This window comes from Talpa occidentalis, unplaced genomic scaffold (genome assembly GCF_014898055.3).
Source record: "Talpa occidentalis isolate TD23 unplaced genomic scaffold, MPIMG_talOcc4v2.1 talOcc4.12, whole genome shotgun sequence".
NCBI lineage: Eukaryota > Metazoa > Chordata > Mammalia > Eulipotyphla > Talpidae > Talpa > Talpa occidentalis.
In genome coordinates, this window is record NW_023601212.1 from 74915958 (window position 1) to 74935114 (window position 19157).

Below are 19157 nucleotides of genomic sequence, written 5' to 3' on the forward strand. Positions count from 1 at the left end.
CAGATTGTGCTGAAGTCACCAAGATTTACAACCTGGAGCAGAAGATGCTCCATCTATACAATAGGAGGAAAGCTCCATGGGAACTTGATGTCACAGCTAGTCTATCCCGTCAAGTATCACAGCCACACATGCCCGCATCTCCTACCAGATAAAAACTCCTTGCAATCAGCTGCTTGTCTTGTGCATTTCACATCCCTCAGATTCTCAGCTCTGTGCCCAGCACACAGTAACTACACAATCACTAGTTGTTGGACTGAAGATTCCTTCCCTAGAATTAGAGGGAGCAGTACCAGAGAAGAACATGCAAGAGGGGAAGGACTGTCAAGGTCATCTTAGGGAATGAAAATACAGTTAGTGGGTTTCAAGTGCTGAGACACGCAGACTGACTATTCAGAGAGACTCACTGATCAAGTTTGCTAACTCCCGAACCAACAGCTTAAATGTAAGACTCAATTGTTTTTGTTTTAAATGATAATCTAATTCTGGGATGATTTCCATTTATATGGCAAAACCATTGAGGGTTTTCTAGTCAACTGTGAAATAATTCATTTAGCCACTGGTGCATAAAAGGAACTTTAAAAAAATCTAATAAGTTGTACCTAAGTAAATAATTTCCCCATAAGGAGAAAGGATTAGTGCACTGACTGGATTATTCTGATGACTAGGAAGACACAGGACCAAGTCTCAAAGAATGGAAGTCTAAGGTGCACCATATGAAATTGCTATTTCTGGTCAAATAACAGCAACTCCATAGGCTTCAACCAAATACAAATGAAAACCCACATTGTTCTAAAGTAAATCTACCAAGGAAAATCTGATAGCTTAGCTGTCTTCTAAGTATTCTTAATGAACGCATTTGTTTAAAAATTAGTTCAACTGATGACCCAGATTTATTTTTTTTGTGGCAGAGACTGATGTGGAGGATGTTCAGCATGATATACTGCTTGGATGCCCCAAGCCATGACAACATTCTTTTTGTGTGTGTGTGTGTGTGTGTGTGTGGGACCCTCGCCGGCGGCCAGGGAATGAACCAACGCTGCAGAGGCTGCGGGCAGCCTCTCAGCCCAGCGCTCAACCACTGCGCCACCAGGGGAGGCCCACGACAACATTCTTAAGGGTGGCCCAGGGTGCGTTTTACGAGGCATGTTTATAGTGTCTTTGGTATGAATGGTCTTCACATGGAGGACTGCTCGGTAAAAGCAAATCTACTAATATCCACCCATTGAGTTCCACGAACATACCTCCCCCCAGCCCAGCTAAACTTGAGAATAGATTTGAGATTATTTCTGCTCAAATGGAAGGACTACTGTGATACTGTGATTTTAAATGAAGTACATATTTGGCTATTCAGATAATGTAAACATATTTTTCATACATATTTTGTTCTTCATATATAGTTCCAGGCTCAGAGCTTCCTGCCGAGCCTTGGAATTTCCTAAATGTTGAGAGCATTAGAGATGTCTGTTGCTATGTTAATGAAAGTAACTTTTTATATCTATGTTACCTATAGTCATATATTTTGGTACCATATAGTAATTTTTATTTTTTTTAAGATTTATTTATTTATGCATACTAGAATGGGTACGGTACAGGCTAGAGATGCGGGGTGGGGGGGGGGAGAAGATTCACCAGAGACAGAGTGGGGAGCAGAACAGGTGGACTGACTGAAATACACTGCTAAGGGGAGCAGCGGGCAAGCCAGAAGAGGTCTGCTGTGCCACGTGGGTCACCTCCTTGGCCGGAGATCAAACTCATGTTGCAGTGGCTGCACATAGTTTCATAGTGCTGAGACTTAACCACTTGCACCACCAGGGAGTCCCCATACAGTAATTTTTAAAAATCAACCTTACTTAGCACAAAGAAAGTAGCTCTGTAGCTCCCTTTTGTTTTTTAAAAGCTTTCATATTTTTTCTTACCACTATCCCTTCTACCCTTCGTACTTCTTCCATCCCTCTTAACCTCAATGCCCTCAGTTTTTCTTCATGTCTCCTAATTTTTGGAGTTTATGTCATCAAATCATCTGCTATGCAAATTTTCAGTATTTGTTTTTATCATTCTGACTACACATAATTCTCTCAAACTCTCTCCACTGTATTGAAAAGAGCTGTATTTCTTCTTTCCTTGTGGCTGTACAGTACTCCATGGGGTGGATCCACAACATCTTCTTGATACAACCATCTACTGATGGATACTTAGGCTGCTTCCATGTCCTACCTAACAGTGGTGCAATCAACACTGTTGAACATGTATTTTGTTTTGCTGGATTGTACAGTATGATCATCTGGATAGTAAGACTACCAAATCAATCATTGCCTCCATTACGGCTCATAACTAAAATGGAGAAATGTGGTTTCCAGTTCAGATGACTTACTGAAGCCAGTTGTTCCTTACAGAAGGAATCTGTGACGAAAAAAAAAAGTCACTTTCCAAGTTCCTGGGAACATGGCCATGGAGTATTGGTGATCAAAACATAGCGGATAGAAATGCATGGGGAATTAGCTTGGTCCATATATAATCATTCACCAAAAATGCTTAGATCTTACATGTTTCTCTCATCTAATAAGAGGGTGTAAAAAATGTGTGGAAAGTTTTTTTTTTTTAAAAAAAAACTTTTTAATGGCTCTCTAACTCACATCAAGAAACAAATGAGCCTGACAGAAGTTATTGGAGATCAATAAGTTTGTGTTGAATAAATCGGTTAAGTTCTTACTGAGTGACTCAATGGGGTCCATATACATGATGTCCCCAAGTTCCTCATTATAGTGCTGGGGTCAAAAGTCTTTGTTCCTGTATCTGATTTTATAGTTTTTTAGCACCTATATCAATGATTCACAAAATATAAAAAGCAGAAATATCATGTGAGTCGTTGCCTGAAATACAAATTCCTGTGCCTCACTTCCCGAGGTTCTAATTCAGTTTATATAGTTGTAACCTGAGTCTGTAGTGTACCAAGAGCCCCACAGGATTTTGATGCAGTTGCTCCACTGATGTAGGTAATTTTCCCCATCAGTAAAGTTTGAATCAAGTATCTCCCAACTTAAAGAAAATTTGGGGCTCCATAATCCAGGTCTTTCAACACATTCTCCAAAATAATAAATAATGGTTAAGAGAACAAACTAAATCATAGCATTTTCTCAGAGAGAGAACCCCCAAAGCTTTAAGGAGAAAAATAAGAATGCAGGTACTATAACACTGATATTACAAAAAGTGAAATTCAAGCCAAAAGAAATTAAATGAAACAAATTATAAGTAACAAAGAAGGTCATTTGCTTAATGCTAAAAGCCACATTTCACCAGGAAGACAGAATAAGCTTTCATGTTTATGTACTAAATCACATAGCGACCATCTTTATAAATCAATCCATCTTTACAAATCAATACAGCTAATGCAAGAAGACATAGATAGAACCCATAAAGAAGATATTAACACCCCATTCTCAAATCAGAGATAATGAGCAAAAACATAGACTATAGTGTAATCAATAAGACAGAACTTATAGATATGCATCAAACTTTACTCCCAGAAACTAGACAATAAAGCTACTTCTTCTCAACCTCAGAGGAAGAGTTGCAAAAAATAATCACAATGGAAACATCAGTACATCTCATAAAGTAGAAATATTGCAAATAATACTGTGCTCACAATATACATAATATATTAATCACTTTAAGCTATCCACCTGGAAATTAAAAAACTACTCAACAAACCTTGTGTCCCCAGGGTAAATACAAATCAAAGAAATTCTTAAAAACAGTGAAAATGAAAACACCATATGTAAGAATCAGTAGGAAGCTTTCCGCATGCGCTGGTTCCTATCTATCTTTCCATCCTCCTCCAATCATTTGCCAGTGTGTCCTACCAGTTTGTAAATAAATCCAAGCCTATTCCATACCCAGGGACTTTCTAAGGACCATTCTTTCTCTCAAGGGTTTTTCTAGGTGACAGAAAAGACACTGCAAAGTGTTGATATTAGCAGCTCATCCTCATCGCTTTCACTTCTTCAGTGGACCTATGCCAAAGGACACCCTCATTTCTAGTTACTCCATACACTGACACCTTATTTATTTATTTCCAAGCATTTATCACAATCTCTAATTACCTTTTAGTCATTTTTCCCAGTTTATTATCTGTCTCCCCCTTTAATCTCAGCATTCAACATAATACCCAGTACATGCGCGCTGATCAATAAGTATTTACTAAGTGAATGAATAAATTCAAATGTGTGTGAGAAAGACAGACAGAGAAATTCACATCTGTCATAACTCCCATAGTACCTGACCATAGCTACCTCTGACCTTTGAAAATGTATGCTGAAATCAATTAACTATTAAATTCCATGAATTTTCTCCATGCCTCAATTTTGACTTACACAAGAATTCTTTTGATCAGGCTTTGTAGGGCAAAAGACAATAGCTCTCATCCTGCTGTGAGGGTTCCAAATATTAAGTGTTCTATATCCAGCACAGCACAATCCAATATTCATCAAACTTCTAAATATCAGATATTACAAAGTGGGATTATATTCACCATGATGAAGATAAGTTTTGTCCTATGTAACTTCTTTAAGGTCATGTTATGAATAGGACTGTGCTACTAAAAATTTCATTTGCACCCGTAAAACATTTGAGAGTCACAGAGAGCTGGGTATTATTATCAAGGGTCAATGTACAGTGAGGTGCTGCCTGTGGAGGCAGAGTGCAAGACTTCATCACGACCACATGTACCATTAGAGGAATTTTCAAGGAATAATAACTGGCAGTACATTGACTTGAAGCAATTTTGTATTTGTTTATTCAATTAAATTATTTATGTTGCTCATAATGAAATGTAACTCAGGCCACGTCGGTTCGATCACATCTTCCTTTGCTTTCATTTGGTTTGCTGCATATGACTATTTTTAGGCAAATGAGGTTATGATGACATTAAACAGTTTCCACTGATTTTGCAAGAACAAATATGTTCTCTCCATATGCCACAGTCTTCTTTTTCCTGCATCCATCCTCAAAGCTCTGCTGGCTGATCAGAGTTTCTTCTAAATTAACTCAAAGGACATTCCATCTGTAATACTGATGAGCCTGTCTCCCTCTGCAGCGCACATGAAGCACTCCCATTAATACCTGAATTTAGCCCATTTTGCCCCTTCCACCAGAAGCCTTATTTATCCCCCAGCTCTTACAGTGTTGTAAATCTCACCTTGTTACAAAGCCTGGTGGCACTCCCCTGCTGCCACTTTTGTAGATGTTTACTCACAGAGCCAGAACAATGAGGAACTCCACACATAAAAGAGGCACTGTGATTGCAGAGACATTTACCTCTATTGATTAAATTCAAGACTGAGAAACAAGTGTTTTTCAGGAAAGCATTTCACATGACTATCTACTGGACAAATCAGAGTGGAATTTGGCAGGCTGCATACTCTGGGCTCATGCAGGTTGGATTTAGGTGTGTGTGTGTGTGTGTGTGTGTGTGTGTGTCTATCTGTCTGAGTTTGTCTTGATTCAGAGTGTGCTGGTGGAGGACAGAGGGATTGGGCATACAGGATAAAATCCTAGAAAGTATAGGTTGTATAGGTTGAAGTAACAGACATTGTTGGAATTTCTGAGTATTCACTGAGGTGAAATGTTCTTTGCAGGTTTCAAGGGTTTACAGTCCTCATATAAAGTATCAATGGGCTACAGAAGCAAGAATGACCACTTCTGTTAATCACAACATTGGTTTGATTTAAGGTTATAAATAAAGAACTCCATTTCCCATAGTCGCCTCTCCATCTGGGGAACATGAATTTGGAACCAAACGATCCTTGGAGGTTGTAAACAGGCACAGAGCAGATGCATTTGCCTAGGACAAGGTTGACATTGGTTCCTATCGGCTGATCTCAAGTTGCCCATGCAAGAAATTGAAACTTGTCTAGAAATCTCCCCAGAACAGAAATGGAGGAGAATCTTTTCTGCCCTCTTGCTTTAATACATTTAAATGAGAATCTTTTCAAGTCCCCATAAAAGACTAAATTAACTTTGCCAATTCATAAGCTTTTGGGCAGCCAGGCTGACATTGCCTCTTGGAAAAGCCAATTCCTTTCTTAAAAATTATAAACCTCTTGCCCCCATTCGTGTTTGACAATACCCCTCATAGTGCAAACAGAGTCTGGGCTTCATGTTTGTCGTTCTACTCTAATCTCTATGTCTGAGACACCCCAGAGAGTTTCAGCTATTTCATAGGACAAAATAAGATTCTAAAAGGAGAATAATTCAAAGGGAGGTTAGTTTCTATTCATGTTCATTGATTAAATAATGGATTTTCTCTAAAATATGGGCGAAGGAACAAGTGGAGAGGGAGGGAAGGGACTTCAGGTAAACCAACAAGAAAGGATAGAACTTCCCCAAGCATGGGGACCTCTGTCCTGTCCTGACCCTCATTTGCTCTTCGACCAACCTCCACATATGAAGAACCTCAGAAAATAGTGAGTCTCCAGGATGCTCAATAAGAATCACTCGGGGAACTTGAGGAAAAGTCAATTTACACCCTGGGTCTATTCTACCAGGGCCCATGGCCTGACACTTTTAACCAGCAGATCTGATGATTCAGCTGTAAGGACCTAGAAACAGGAAAAACCTGCTGGTTGTCAAACTTGTGATCTTGAGGGATCACATCTCACTTAGGTTCCCAGGGAACCTGTTAAAAAAATTCAGGACTGATGTTTGGGTCCCACTCCCAGACACTGTGATATAAGGATAGTCTTCCCCCACTATCCAAAAATATGATTTGGTAGGTTAGTTTTTCAGTTTAGTAATGTGCAGTATTTTTTCCATAAAGTAATGGTAATAGCATTCCTACCAAACAGGAATGTTCTATTTCAAACACCAGGAGAAACCCTTACTCTGGGGTACAGTCTGGGCATCCCATATCTTGAAATCTCCAAGATGGTCTCCATGCACAGTTGGAGCTGAGAACCTTGGTGTAGGCTTTCCCAAGAACCAGATGTGCACGGAGACTGGAAGCCTCTAAGTAAGCTTGGATGCAGGCCAGGATGCAGGGGCTTCTGTATTTCACTTTTGCAATTTGTGATGCTTTTATCTTAAGAATATCCCAGGCCTCTATTTGAATAAGCATATTTATTCCAAGATTTCCATCTTTTCATAACATGCAGGGCCTGGTGTTGAAAACCGAGCCATTTGTCTCTGGACTACAACAATGTGGGTATTAAAATAGGAACATCAATGGAGGTAATGAGAACTTTCTCTGTGCTGCACAGACCCTCACAACCTGGGGTGAAGCTGTCAGTGTGCCCTTCACCCTTTAACCTTCACCCTCTCCCAGTTGCCCCCCAGCTAGTGGCCGGCCTCTGAAGTCCAGTGTGGCTCCACATTGGAGTAGCTTCACAGAATATCTCAAATATCAAACTTCTCTGAGAACACAGGCTTTCTGCAAACAGCTGAACAATGACTGCTCCTTAGCATTTCAAAGGTTTTGAACATAAGGAATTAATTCATAGAAAGTAGCAAAGACTTCAGATCAGGAACTCCACTGGGCCCAGCAACCTACATTTTGGAGCCTGAAGTCCAGTTCCAACGATTTCACTTTGAGAAACACTATTCGATGTGGTTTTTAATATTCAGCCTTTTACTGTGGTCAAAATATTATATGCGGGAGAGAATCATTTCAATTTGTGACAAAGTAAGAACATACACTTTTTTTTTCTCTTGTTCTGGTCATTATTGCTGATAGCAAAACAGAGGCAGGAAGCAGCTGATGCCATCCCACCAGCTTCAACAAAGTCCCCTGTGACCCTAGAACACCTGGACCTTCCTTAACATGGACATTGTCGTGAACCCTGAGGCTGAAACTTCTGGCCAACCCTGAGAGCTTTCGGAAGGAAAGGTGCCCTTGCTGGCACATCACAGTCTGGTGTCCATCTCAGGCCTGGTACCTGGATTTCTGTGCAAACTTGGGACAAGGAAATGCTCACTTAACTCGAATTGAGTTTTCTATGTTAGAGTGGAACATACAGTGTACCCCACCTTTTAGATAGATACTTTCCTAAAGATTCTATCATTGCATGCAGGGTATTTTAAGGGTAAAGGTATGGTAAAATATCTAAAAAATAACCACAGCTAACATTTATTGGTCAGACATAAGTAATACACAAGAAAAGCTCAGATTAATACCTCAGTATATTAGTGTATGCACTTTGCATGTAATCAATTTATTTCCCATGACAATTATAAGAAGCAGAAACATTATTTCACCATTGTGCATATGTGGAACCTAAGCTACTAAGAGGTAAAATAACTTGCCCAGGTTCCCATAGTTGGCAGGAGGGATTAGAACTGGGGCAGATTTCCAAGTGCATGCTCTTGATTCTATGAAATATTTTTCTCATTAAGGCTTTTAAGTGATCTTCAATGAGACCTTTTAAGAGAAATCTTCTGCAGACCTAGGTACCTACAAAAGTGGGGTTAACATTTACCCACAAAATCTTCAGGAATTATCACCCTCATCTATTAAAGAGGAGGGCACTCCCACCTGTATATTTCCCATCACTCTATCACCCTGCAGCTCCAGTGAAGTAGTTCCTTCTTACGCTAGGATAAGACATTTCCTGAACTTAATAATATCACACTATTTGTGAATCCCTTAAAAAAAAGGTTTCAACTAATTCAAGAGTCAGCTACTTTGGTAGTGGAATTCTGCTCAAGTTGGAAGAGATAAAAGGAATCAGGAGAAAAAAACTAAGGAAGTATACACACCCATGCACACATGCACAATTTCCTCAAAGAAACTGTCCTGTCTCTAAGATATCAATAGAGTAGAATCTTCCATTCACAGATAGGGATAGGAAGGTAGCGCTAATGAGGTAACTTAGTGTTAGAGGATGCACACGGCCGTGAAGACACCTGAGCTCTTTGAATCTGGGTTCCAGTGCTTACTAGCTGTGTGACCTCAGACTTAACCTCTGCAAACCTCCATCTTCATTTATAAAACAGAAATGGTAACAGCTATTTCAGAGAGAGGTTATATTTAAACAAGATCAATAGAACATGCAGCATAGTGGCAAAAACATAAAAGGCAGTCAATAAAAGGGAATAATTATTGTGGCTAGTGATTCAGAGACATTCCTAAGCATGCACTTATTTATTATTTCAACCAGTAATTATTTATGGAATAGCTACACTCTGTGCCCACATGTATGAAACATACAGTTTAACAGAGGATTTTTGACTGTCTTTAAGGTGCTTTTATAGTATTTGGAAATCAACCTGTGAGATTCAGGAGATCTATCACCAGCGGAATGATTCAGGAAAAAAAAATTAAAGTCTAGTAACATTACAATAATCAGATGTGTCCTTTTTAGGGAAGAAATATTTGACTTGGATCTTTCTTGACTGACGAGTAGTGTTCATTCCACTAAATGATAACACTAGACTCACATACACACACAGACACAACCTAACACCCACTGGGCTAGTGTGATTCCCAACCTCTGGGATCAGTCCAGATATCACTCCTGATCTCCAGGACCAAACACCCACCTGAGCGTGACATGAAGACAGTCGACAGACAGCTCACACCATATGTATCCAAAGCAGACATTGTTGGACAACAACGGGTTAGAATTTGTAACAATAAAGAAAAGAGGAGATTTTTCTGAGTGAGTGAAAGAAAGAAAATGTATTCCAAAGAAACTTGACATCTGGATTTACAAGTAGGAGGTCAAAGGAGAAATTGAAGCTAACAGCAATAGAAACTTCCCGTAAGTTATCTAGACAGTCTAAGAAGAGGAAGCAAGTGATAGAATGTGTGCAGGGATCTCAGGGGAGGCTTTAATAAGCACTGACAGATTTTTGTGCTCCTAGATGATCCCTCCCCCACATCATGAGATAACTGGGCAAGAGGATAATTAAATATGCCACGATATGATATAAAATAGCACATTCTGGCAAGAGAAAGGAGGTTTATAAAACCTTTACTGACTTATTGTGTCACCAAATATCACCTCCTCCCTCACACACACATGGCTAAATAATAACTAAAGCCAAAAAGATTTTATCTCATATGGTTATCTCAAGAAAACCATAACTATGGGGGACTGTGGACAAGCAGAACATGAACTTCTGCAGGATTCTATCTCCCAGTAATGAAATTACTTCCACTCGGTCGATCAAGCTAGAAACTTCTGATTGCACCTGAAACCATAGCCAATCCACTGTCAGCCAGATAGTTAGGCTGTGCTTGTTTACACAGAGGCAACAAAGCCTCATGCATCCTGGAGTCATATAACCAAAGAAGCAAGTGGAATTTCAAGCTGGCTATGGAACTAAGAAGACAAAAGGTCTACAGGACCTTTTGAGTTGCCCATCAACCTCTGTCCAGACCATATTTAGGAGCTAGGGGTCAACAAAAATCCCCAAAATGTGATTATTTATGGGGACAAGGTCTTTTTATAATAGACCAGTTTGTAATTATCGAATCAGACTCTGACAAGTCTACCCCCTCTACGTTCCTAACTTTTTCCCCTTCCATGCTCCACTTCTGTAACACCAGCCCTAGATTTCCTACCAGGAAGTCAGATTTGAGCCTCCTATCCCCTTGCTAACTCTTTCTTCCCTCAAAATGGGTGCCATAGTGAATGGTTTCTATGCACATCAGCATCAGATCCCAACTTGGTATCCCACCCACTTCATCCATACCCAATTAAATCATCTCACTCTGATTCTCAGAAAGCTTTTCTTGAATCTAACCCTTCCACTTCATCCCTACTTAGTTCTTAGTTTGTTACAGAGAAATGACTTCCATGAAAATAATAACAATAAATGCTCACTATATTATTAGGAGTCTTTCTCTTCCTATATTGGGTAAGGACTCACATACATTGGCTCTCAAAAATGTCGGATGGATGGAGAAGAGACTTACATTGAGCTCTTACATCTACTGTCTCCATCTCCACTAACCTATCCTCCATATTCCTGCACAGTTAATCTTTATATTTTTTAAAGAAATGAAAACAATAATACCACCTTGCCTTAAGTCCCTCATTGACATTCTTTGACAATGGTGTACGGGAGCAAGTATCTACCACCCCAAAATATGTCTTTGACAAAGGTTTACTTTATTGTAGAAGCTCTGAAGGTTGGATGGAGGTCACCCTTTTGAGACAGACATTTATACATAAAAATTTACATATTTTAGTAGAAAAGGCAGACTTTAAATCTGAAAAACAATCATATCTTTGTTTACTATGCTTTCCCTGGTAACCTTACATTACTGATCTTCCCTTCCTATGGGGAGGGGGGAGTGAGGAGAGCCACATTTCCTGTTGATCTTAGTTATTTAAGATGCTGCTTGAAGCCCTGTGGGTAAGACAGTCTTCCTGGGTTTCTCTCATATATACAGGAGGTGTACATGTTATTATTAAACTTCTTTTTGGCTTTTTTCTCTTATCTTGTCTGATTATCCGCCAACCTAGAAAAACACAGAGAGGACAACGATGATTTCCTTTGTGACCTGAGAAAGGTAAAGTCCACACATGACACAGGGCTGGGACATGAGACCCTTCATCATCAGGCTTCCTCTTGCCCGCCAACCTCTTCTACAATTCTCTCTGAAGAGTCTGTGCTCCAGATGAAAGGTTTTGTGATGTTCCCTTATTCAGAAATTCAAGAACGTTCCAGTCCTCTACCACACACTATTTTCTCTCTCAAGTGCCCTGCTGCTCACCTATGATCACAGGTCACCTCTGCGTGGCCTCTGGCTCTCTAAGACTGTCCCTTCTCTCATCTTAGGACCCCTGAAAGCAACCCACTGGATCCTGAACAGTCATTTGTCTCCCAGGCTTTCTCTGATTTCCTAGGAGGCTTAGAAGTGCCTTGCTCCTCTCCATGCAGCACCTGACAGGTTGGAGACTTCAGTCAAAAATAATTTAAAATATTTTTTTAAGCAAAAAAAGAATGAGAAAAATATATAGACCAAAAGCATAACTTAGAGACTAGAAAATAAGCCTATTTTATATATACAATAATAATAATTTTATATATACAATAATAAGAGAGTCTTTTACAAAATTATTTTGGAAAAAAAGCGCTTTCTTTCAAAAAAATGGAATGACATTTCAAACAAAACATACATTCCTGTATCATATTCCAAAATAAATTCTAGGTGGATGGAGTGAAATATGAATGATAGAAAAGCAACATGAAACAGAATAGAATATTTATAAGTATTCTGAAGGATGATATATTTCTCAGCTTTAAAGTGGTGAAGAAATGAAAATGGAATGATTGGCAGTTGGGGATTCATACAATTTTAAAATATCTGTCCAGTGGGAGGGAAAAAAAAAATCACAGAATTAAAATAAAAGGGAAAACAACAATTTGGAAGCTATTTGTTGGATATAACAAGCAAATGGTTAATTCCTCTACTAACTAAAGTTTCATTAACATTTATAAGAGGAACATTATTTTTCAAAAGCAGTTTAATGATAAAATGTGAATTAAAGCAACTTGAGGTTGTGCAACAAAATTAGCCAACTTAAATCTTCTAAGTATGAGAGAGGTGTTTGAGGGCTTCACCAGAAGGAATCTGCCCCTTAGGGGAAAATTTCTTCAGGACTTGAACTACACAGGAGAAAGGATTCTGCTCTGGCTGCTGAAAACAGCAGCTGCCCTACAAATCCCCGAGGCTCAAATATCAGAAAAAGGGGGTTCTATAGGCAAAGTCCTTGCAACTCTGATGGTAAAGATTAATTTGCAATTAACAAAAGTTAATTTGGCAGTGTTTGCTGTGGAGTTCAATTTACAATTCTGCCTCTGTTTGTCATGTATGGCCAGTGGGCAAGCCCTTAAATTCATTTCAAATTCCACCTTCAAATTCATCCTCCCAGTCATTGTCAGAATGATCTAATCGAAAAAGGCAAATATGGTTATGGTTAACTAAGTTCTCCAACTCTTTCTTCTTCCATATATTCACATCCCTGTCCCTTCTCCCCCAAACAATATTTGTTGTATAAATTTACATTTATTGCTTAATTGAACTATTATTTCATTAGAACAATAAACTCATCCCATTTCTGTAATCTCCATGTTTCTAAATAACCGTGATTATAATACTATTTCTTGAGGTTTACATAGAGAATTTCAGTTGATTTTCTATTTCTGAAGATGAAAATTTCATTTTCTTAAACTACCCACACCTCACACATACATTTCGCCTCCTCCTTCTTCCAATAGTTAGACCATAATTTGTGGTTAAATAAATATCCAATATTTACATTTGCATGACTGCATTATTCACAGCTGAGCCACAGTATCTGTAATTGCAATTTCTTGAGGAACTTTCTTTTCTGGAGCTAATAAATGGTTTGCTTTTTCAGAAGCATTTTTTTTTTTTTTTATTACACAGCTATCGCTAACCCAGTACAAAAATTTTGGGGAGATGGTTTAAAAAAAAAAAACACTTTAATATAGTAAGAAACAATAAATGATCAAACAACTCTACCCCCCTTCCCTCTAGAATCTTCCATTCTTCTTTTTCTGATGTGGAATAACTGATCTCTGCTCTACAGCTAACATTCACTAAAGAATATTAGCCTGGACAACACTTCACCAACTCCCCTGCATCTGGCTTTAATACTCTCCTGTCTGAATCACCTATTTACTTGATCCTGTAACATTCACTTTCCTTGTTTTACTGGGGCATATCCTTGAAAAGCTTCCGGGAAACAAATCCAAGGGAGGTAAAATTACTGAAAGCCTACATAAATATAATGTATTCTGTGCTTGCTCTTGGCACAAAATAGTCTATGGTGGACTATAGAATTCTTTTTTTTTTTAATAGAGGCATGTTTTATTTATTTATTTATTTATTTGTTTGTTTGTTTATACATGCACTGGGTACAGTCAGAAGAGCGGGAGGGTGAGAGAATTCACCAGAGCCAGAGCAGGGAGCAGAACAGGCAGGAGGACCGAAGTACACTGCTGAGGGGAGCAGCGGGCGGCAGGAGAGGTCTGCGCACCATGCGGGATTCTCCTCCAGTGGCCGGGGAGTAGCCGGGGATTGAACCGGTGCTGCAGAGGCTGCGGGCAGCTTCACAACCCAGCACTCAACCGCTGCGCCACTGGGGAAGCCCTGGACTATAGAATTCTAAGTTGAAAGTCAATTTTCTAACTGGTCTCCAAGCTGTTGGTGTTACTACTGAGAAATCAAATACTAACTATTTGATGCACATTTTCTCTGAAAGCTTTTAGGACTTTCTCTTTATCCAAACTGTACTGAAATTTTACATTTACATTTCTTGATATGGGCTTAATTTTTTTTTCATTCATCATTAAAAACAGGGTCTTTTATTCTGCAAATTCTTATCTTATAGTTCTAGGAAATTTTCTTGTATCATTTATTTGGTGACCTTTCTTCTCTCTGCATTCTCCTCTTTCTCATATTCCTATCAGTTGGTGTTAAGACTGCTGGACTGATCTCGTTTTTCTTAAATCTTTTCTCATATTTTTCATTTCCCTTTTTCTGACTCTCAGAAGGCTTTCTCAATGTTATCTTTCACAGCATGTAAGTAACTATGCTGTCTTTTACTGAATTATTTACTTCTTATTTTTGACCTTCACAATTTCTTTTTATTCTCTGATTGTTATTTAAACATAGCCCTTTGTTCTTGGTTTGTCAATTAAACAAGACATCTCATGATGTTTTAAAGTATATAGTCTGTTTCTTTCAAATGCTTTTTCTATTATTGTGGTTGTCAAGGTCCTTTATAACAGCAACACTCTCTTGAGGCCTCTAGGGACCTTGGCTCTCCTTTCTTCTTTTACAGTAAGGGCATATGTAGATGGATGTGGCTTTACAATAGGCACAGTTTACTAAGAGCAAACAGAAATTAGATATTTGGGGAGAATGCCCTCAACTATCATATCTACTGTGACCTTTTTCTTAGGCTGGATGACTTGCTCCAGATTCTTCCAACTCTTGACTATAGGGGTGTGAAAGCCTGGAGGAGTAAGGAAACAGGGGTGTCCCCATCTAGTACGCAGCCTTTGCCTCTCTCCTACGCTACATCTTAGGAACTAAAGCTTACAGTTCACCTTCTTCAAGGAGTAACTCTTTCACACTGTGCCAAGTAGGGAAAAGGCTGTCTCTGGCTGTCCCGAGTTGGACCAGGGGTGCAGTCATGCCTATCAAATCTACCTTTCAGGCATCAGAGTACCCGGCACCTCCAATTCCTGAGTCCCGGGTTTCTAAGGTGTCACTAGGCTACATTTTCTGTTCCAACCACCACTTTCCATCTTATGCGGGAGGCTGGGTCTTAGGCTTATCCAGTTTTCCATATAAGTTACCATTTGTCTATCTTTTCCTTCTTCCAGAATTTTGTAGGTGTCTTTTCCCTGGTGCCATCATCTAAGCTATTTAGCTGTGCCTTATAGGTTACCATCCTCTCTAGTTGTTTACTATCACCTTAGGAAAGTTTCAGGAGGTACCATGTGTAAATAGTATGTTGAAGCTGCCACATTACGCTACACAGCCATATTGAGCTATACTTTCCTCCCTGGGCATGCCATGTTTTTATTTGCACCCCAACTCTGCTCTTGCTGCTCCCCTACCTAGCCTACCTTTGTCATCTTCCTGTCTTTAATTTTCCAATCCTTAGTGGTCCTTCAAGATTAAGCTCAGGCATCATTTCAAGTAGAAAATTTCCCCCAGACCCTCCTTGCACATCTATGTATGTCTCTGGCCTGGCACATACTGACCACGCAGTGTTGAGATGATCCCCTTGCATGTCTGTTTCCCTCCCCAGACATGAAATTAGTAGGCAAGGACTGCAGCTGATCCTATATTCTGTCATTAGTATGGAGAACACCATCTGGCACATAATAGGTGCTCACCAATAATTGTTCAATTGACCCGTTTCTAGAAGCTTCAATTAAAAGCATTTTCCTTCTCATAGGAGTCAAGAAATACAGCTCTGTTTATTTGCCAACGTCCAAATAAGAAAGGCTAATCAGAGAGCACCAGGAAATGAAAACAGCCAGATGTTTTTAAGAGCAAAAGTCCAGGAACACAAAAAAGCTTCCAGCAGGGGTGATGTATGTTTTCCTAGTGATTCAAAATGAATATATGCTCATTAAGCAGAGAGAGAGATTTAACAGGTTCCTCAGTTAATGCTGCAATTTTAAATCCATTTAAGATAATTTTCTTTATCTTGAATCTATTTTTCTCAGTAACCAGGATACTTAACTGATTTGTACAAAATCCATTTGAAACAGAAATAATCTACTCAAAGCAAAGGCACACTCTAAATGGAAAAAGAGAGACACCGCAAATCTAATAGAAAATGAAGAACACGTTTAAGAAGTGAAGGCAGAATCCTGCCTAGAAAATAGGGGTTCTTTGCCCCAACATCTTGAGTCTACCATCCATCCCCTTTCTCTCTTTCACATAAAGAAATAGCATTCTTAAATCTGAAAGCACAGAATAGAGATCTCTCACAAGCCAACTAAAATGCAAACAAACGGCCTGCAAGTAAGAATCTCAAACAAAAATCATACATAGAAACAATCATGGGATGCAGTTTTTCACCTGTCAGTCTGGAAAAGCATTTTCCAAATGCCAGTAGTCAGTTTTGGAAGCTTCTAGCAAAATTTCAATAGAAGTAGAAGATTGCTATAAATTTTCTGCAGGACAATACCACAATATGTATCTAACTTCCAAAAACACCCTATATTATGACCTAGGTATTATACCCTTAATGTGTATTAAGAAAATAAATATCAAATCAATATACATAAAGATTGGAATGGGAAGATATTTATCAAAATCTAAGTTATAATTTATTTATAATAAATAACTTGAAAATAACTTAATTTCCAACATAAGAAAAAAATGACCACAAAGAGTAACACCAGAAAATGCTCATGAAGTAATGCTAAATGAAAAAGGATAAAAACAATATATCATATGTTCTTATTGGTATAGAAAATAAACTTGAAGACAATATGCTAAGATTTTACTAGTCACCATCTCTCGGTCATGAGATCATGGTGACTTTTGCTTTTATTTATTTATTTTGCTAGCATTTCATAATCAACAATTTTCAACTTACTGATTGTGGAGGAGACAGAGTAAGATTGAAGCTCCCCATTAGTTACAAATAACATGAGAAAATATTACAGACCTGGGTCTACACCCACATGATGGAGCAAGTACCTCTAAATAACTGAATCAGAACTTACTTGGTGGGACGATAATCCGGAATGGAACGATCCAGTGAAATTTTTTCACTGAGGTAGGAGTTATAGCCATACTTCTCATGGGGTCCCTTGGCTTTTTCTTCTTCAGCCGGGGAAAGGGTAGCAGGAAGGCCCCCTTTACCCCGTCCACCATAACCTTCAATGAGTCCAAGGGATTTGGATAGGCCTGGAATAAGGAGGGGGAGAAAGAATTATTTGAAAACCACCAGACCAGGATCTGTCGCTGAAGCTCAGACACAATGAAAATTTTAACATTACCAATCACAGAAAAAAAATATATAAATAATATAAATATATATATATATATATATATATATATATATATATATATATATATATCTCCTTGATTTGTCAAACTCAGGAACATGCCCTGAACACATTTATATTGAGACAAAGATCAAAGTAACTGTCAGTTCTGGGGTTAAAGTCTGGGTATCAATGAGGAGTCTCGCTCCTTTTGGAATCTGTAGTAGACAGGGTTCTATAAACTGGAAAGGCTGGTTAATGTGGGAGAAGTGAAGACAGAAGAGGACCCACAAAACTAGAGGACCCACAAAATTAGGCTATTATCCATGCTTGCTTTCCTTTCTCCATGGGACATTATATCGAGGCTAAAAATGCCAGGAAATCCCAGGTACAACGTAGAGTGAGACCAGCCAGTGACAGGAAACTGCCAAACTGTAGGTGTTCTTGTTTCATTTGAATAGCAAATGATATAGAGGTTGATATTATCGTGAATTTAAGTGTGTAACAGTCTGATACGGTTCTTTACTAATGGTCTATTTAAAATTCATCTAAATGGCAAAAGGAAATACAAAATGTTTGAGAATAAATCACAGAGAAAGAACTCCCTAAGAGTGATAACCATGAGGAGGAGGCCCCTAGCAATTGCAAGTTCCCAGGATGACGGCAGCTTTATAGCGAGCTCCATTATATGATAAACAGCTTGATGAGCAATTCTGAAATCCTAGATTTATGGGAGCTTTTACTTATCAGCTAGAAAACGTTTGTTGTTAAGGGCTCACATTCCCTTTTGTCATTTCAAATGTTCAAGCTTCTTACCACACACTCAGGTACACACATACACACACACACGAGGGCACACGACACTTTAAACACAAAAGTCTCATTGCTGCCATTGGCAGGAAGAACATGGACCAGAGATGTAAAGAGCTTTCACGGCGGGTCACCCACAAAGCTAAGGACGCTCATCTCCCAGGAAGGTGTCCCCAGCCAAGTCCAAGGCCAGGGGATCTGTTCTGGTTGCAAGATAGGCCTTGTCATGTCATGCAAGAATTGGATGTCCTCCTGAAAATATACTTTTTTTTTCTGTGCTATCAAGATCAAAAAGCAAAGGTGGAGCAAGTATCTCAGAGTCAGTCTTGAGTGATCATCATTTTTCTGCCTCAGAATCATTTCCACCATCTGTGTCCTTCAGGAACCCAGGCATCTTTTCTGCCTGCCACCATCTCAGCAGAGGCACCATCAGCTGAGAATCAGATGCCACCATCATTTCGTGTTGTTTCCTGGTCTTCACCACATCAAGGTGCAACATTCCAAGAACATCACCTTCACCGTGCTTAAAACTCTACCAGCACTCTTCCTGTGTCAAGTGCAAAGCCCCAGGTGGTATTTTAAACTCATCTGTGAGCATTACTCACAGGAAGAGAAATGGAGCCGTGAATTCAGAAAAGATTTTTGTAGTTCTTCAAAAGGCTACACACAGTTATCATATAGCCCAGCAATTCCATTCCTAGATACATACCAGGAGAAATGAAAACATGCCCCCACATAAAAAGTGAACACAAATGTTCACAGGAGCTGCATTCTTTTTTTTATTTTATATATTTTTTATATCATTTTTCATTTTTGCTCAATGTATGCATTTTCATCTTGGTTATAGTCCCCAT

The 19157-nt window shown here is 39.0% G+C and overlaps 1 protein-coding gene across 4 annotated transcripts in view; it reads right to left on the bottom strand.

Moving 5' to 3' along the window:
- GALNT17 (polypeptide N-acetylgalactosaminyltransferase 17) overlaps positions 1–19157 on the bottom strand; it is a 376695-nt gene that overhangs the window by 222697 nt on the left and 134841 nt on the right. For all 4 annotated transcript variants that reach the window (XM_054693583.1, XM_054693584.1, XM_054693586.1 and 1 more), the window contains exon 3: positions 17230–17413. In XM_054693583.1, coding sequence (XP_054549558.1) covers positions 17230–17413 — 184 coding nt within the window. The remainder of the gene's footprint in view (positions 1–17229; positions 17414–19157) is intronic.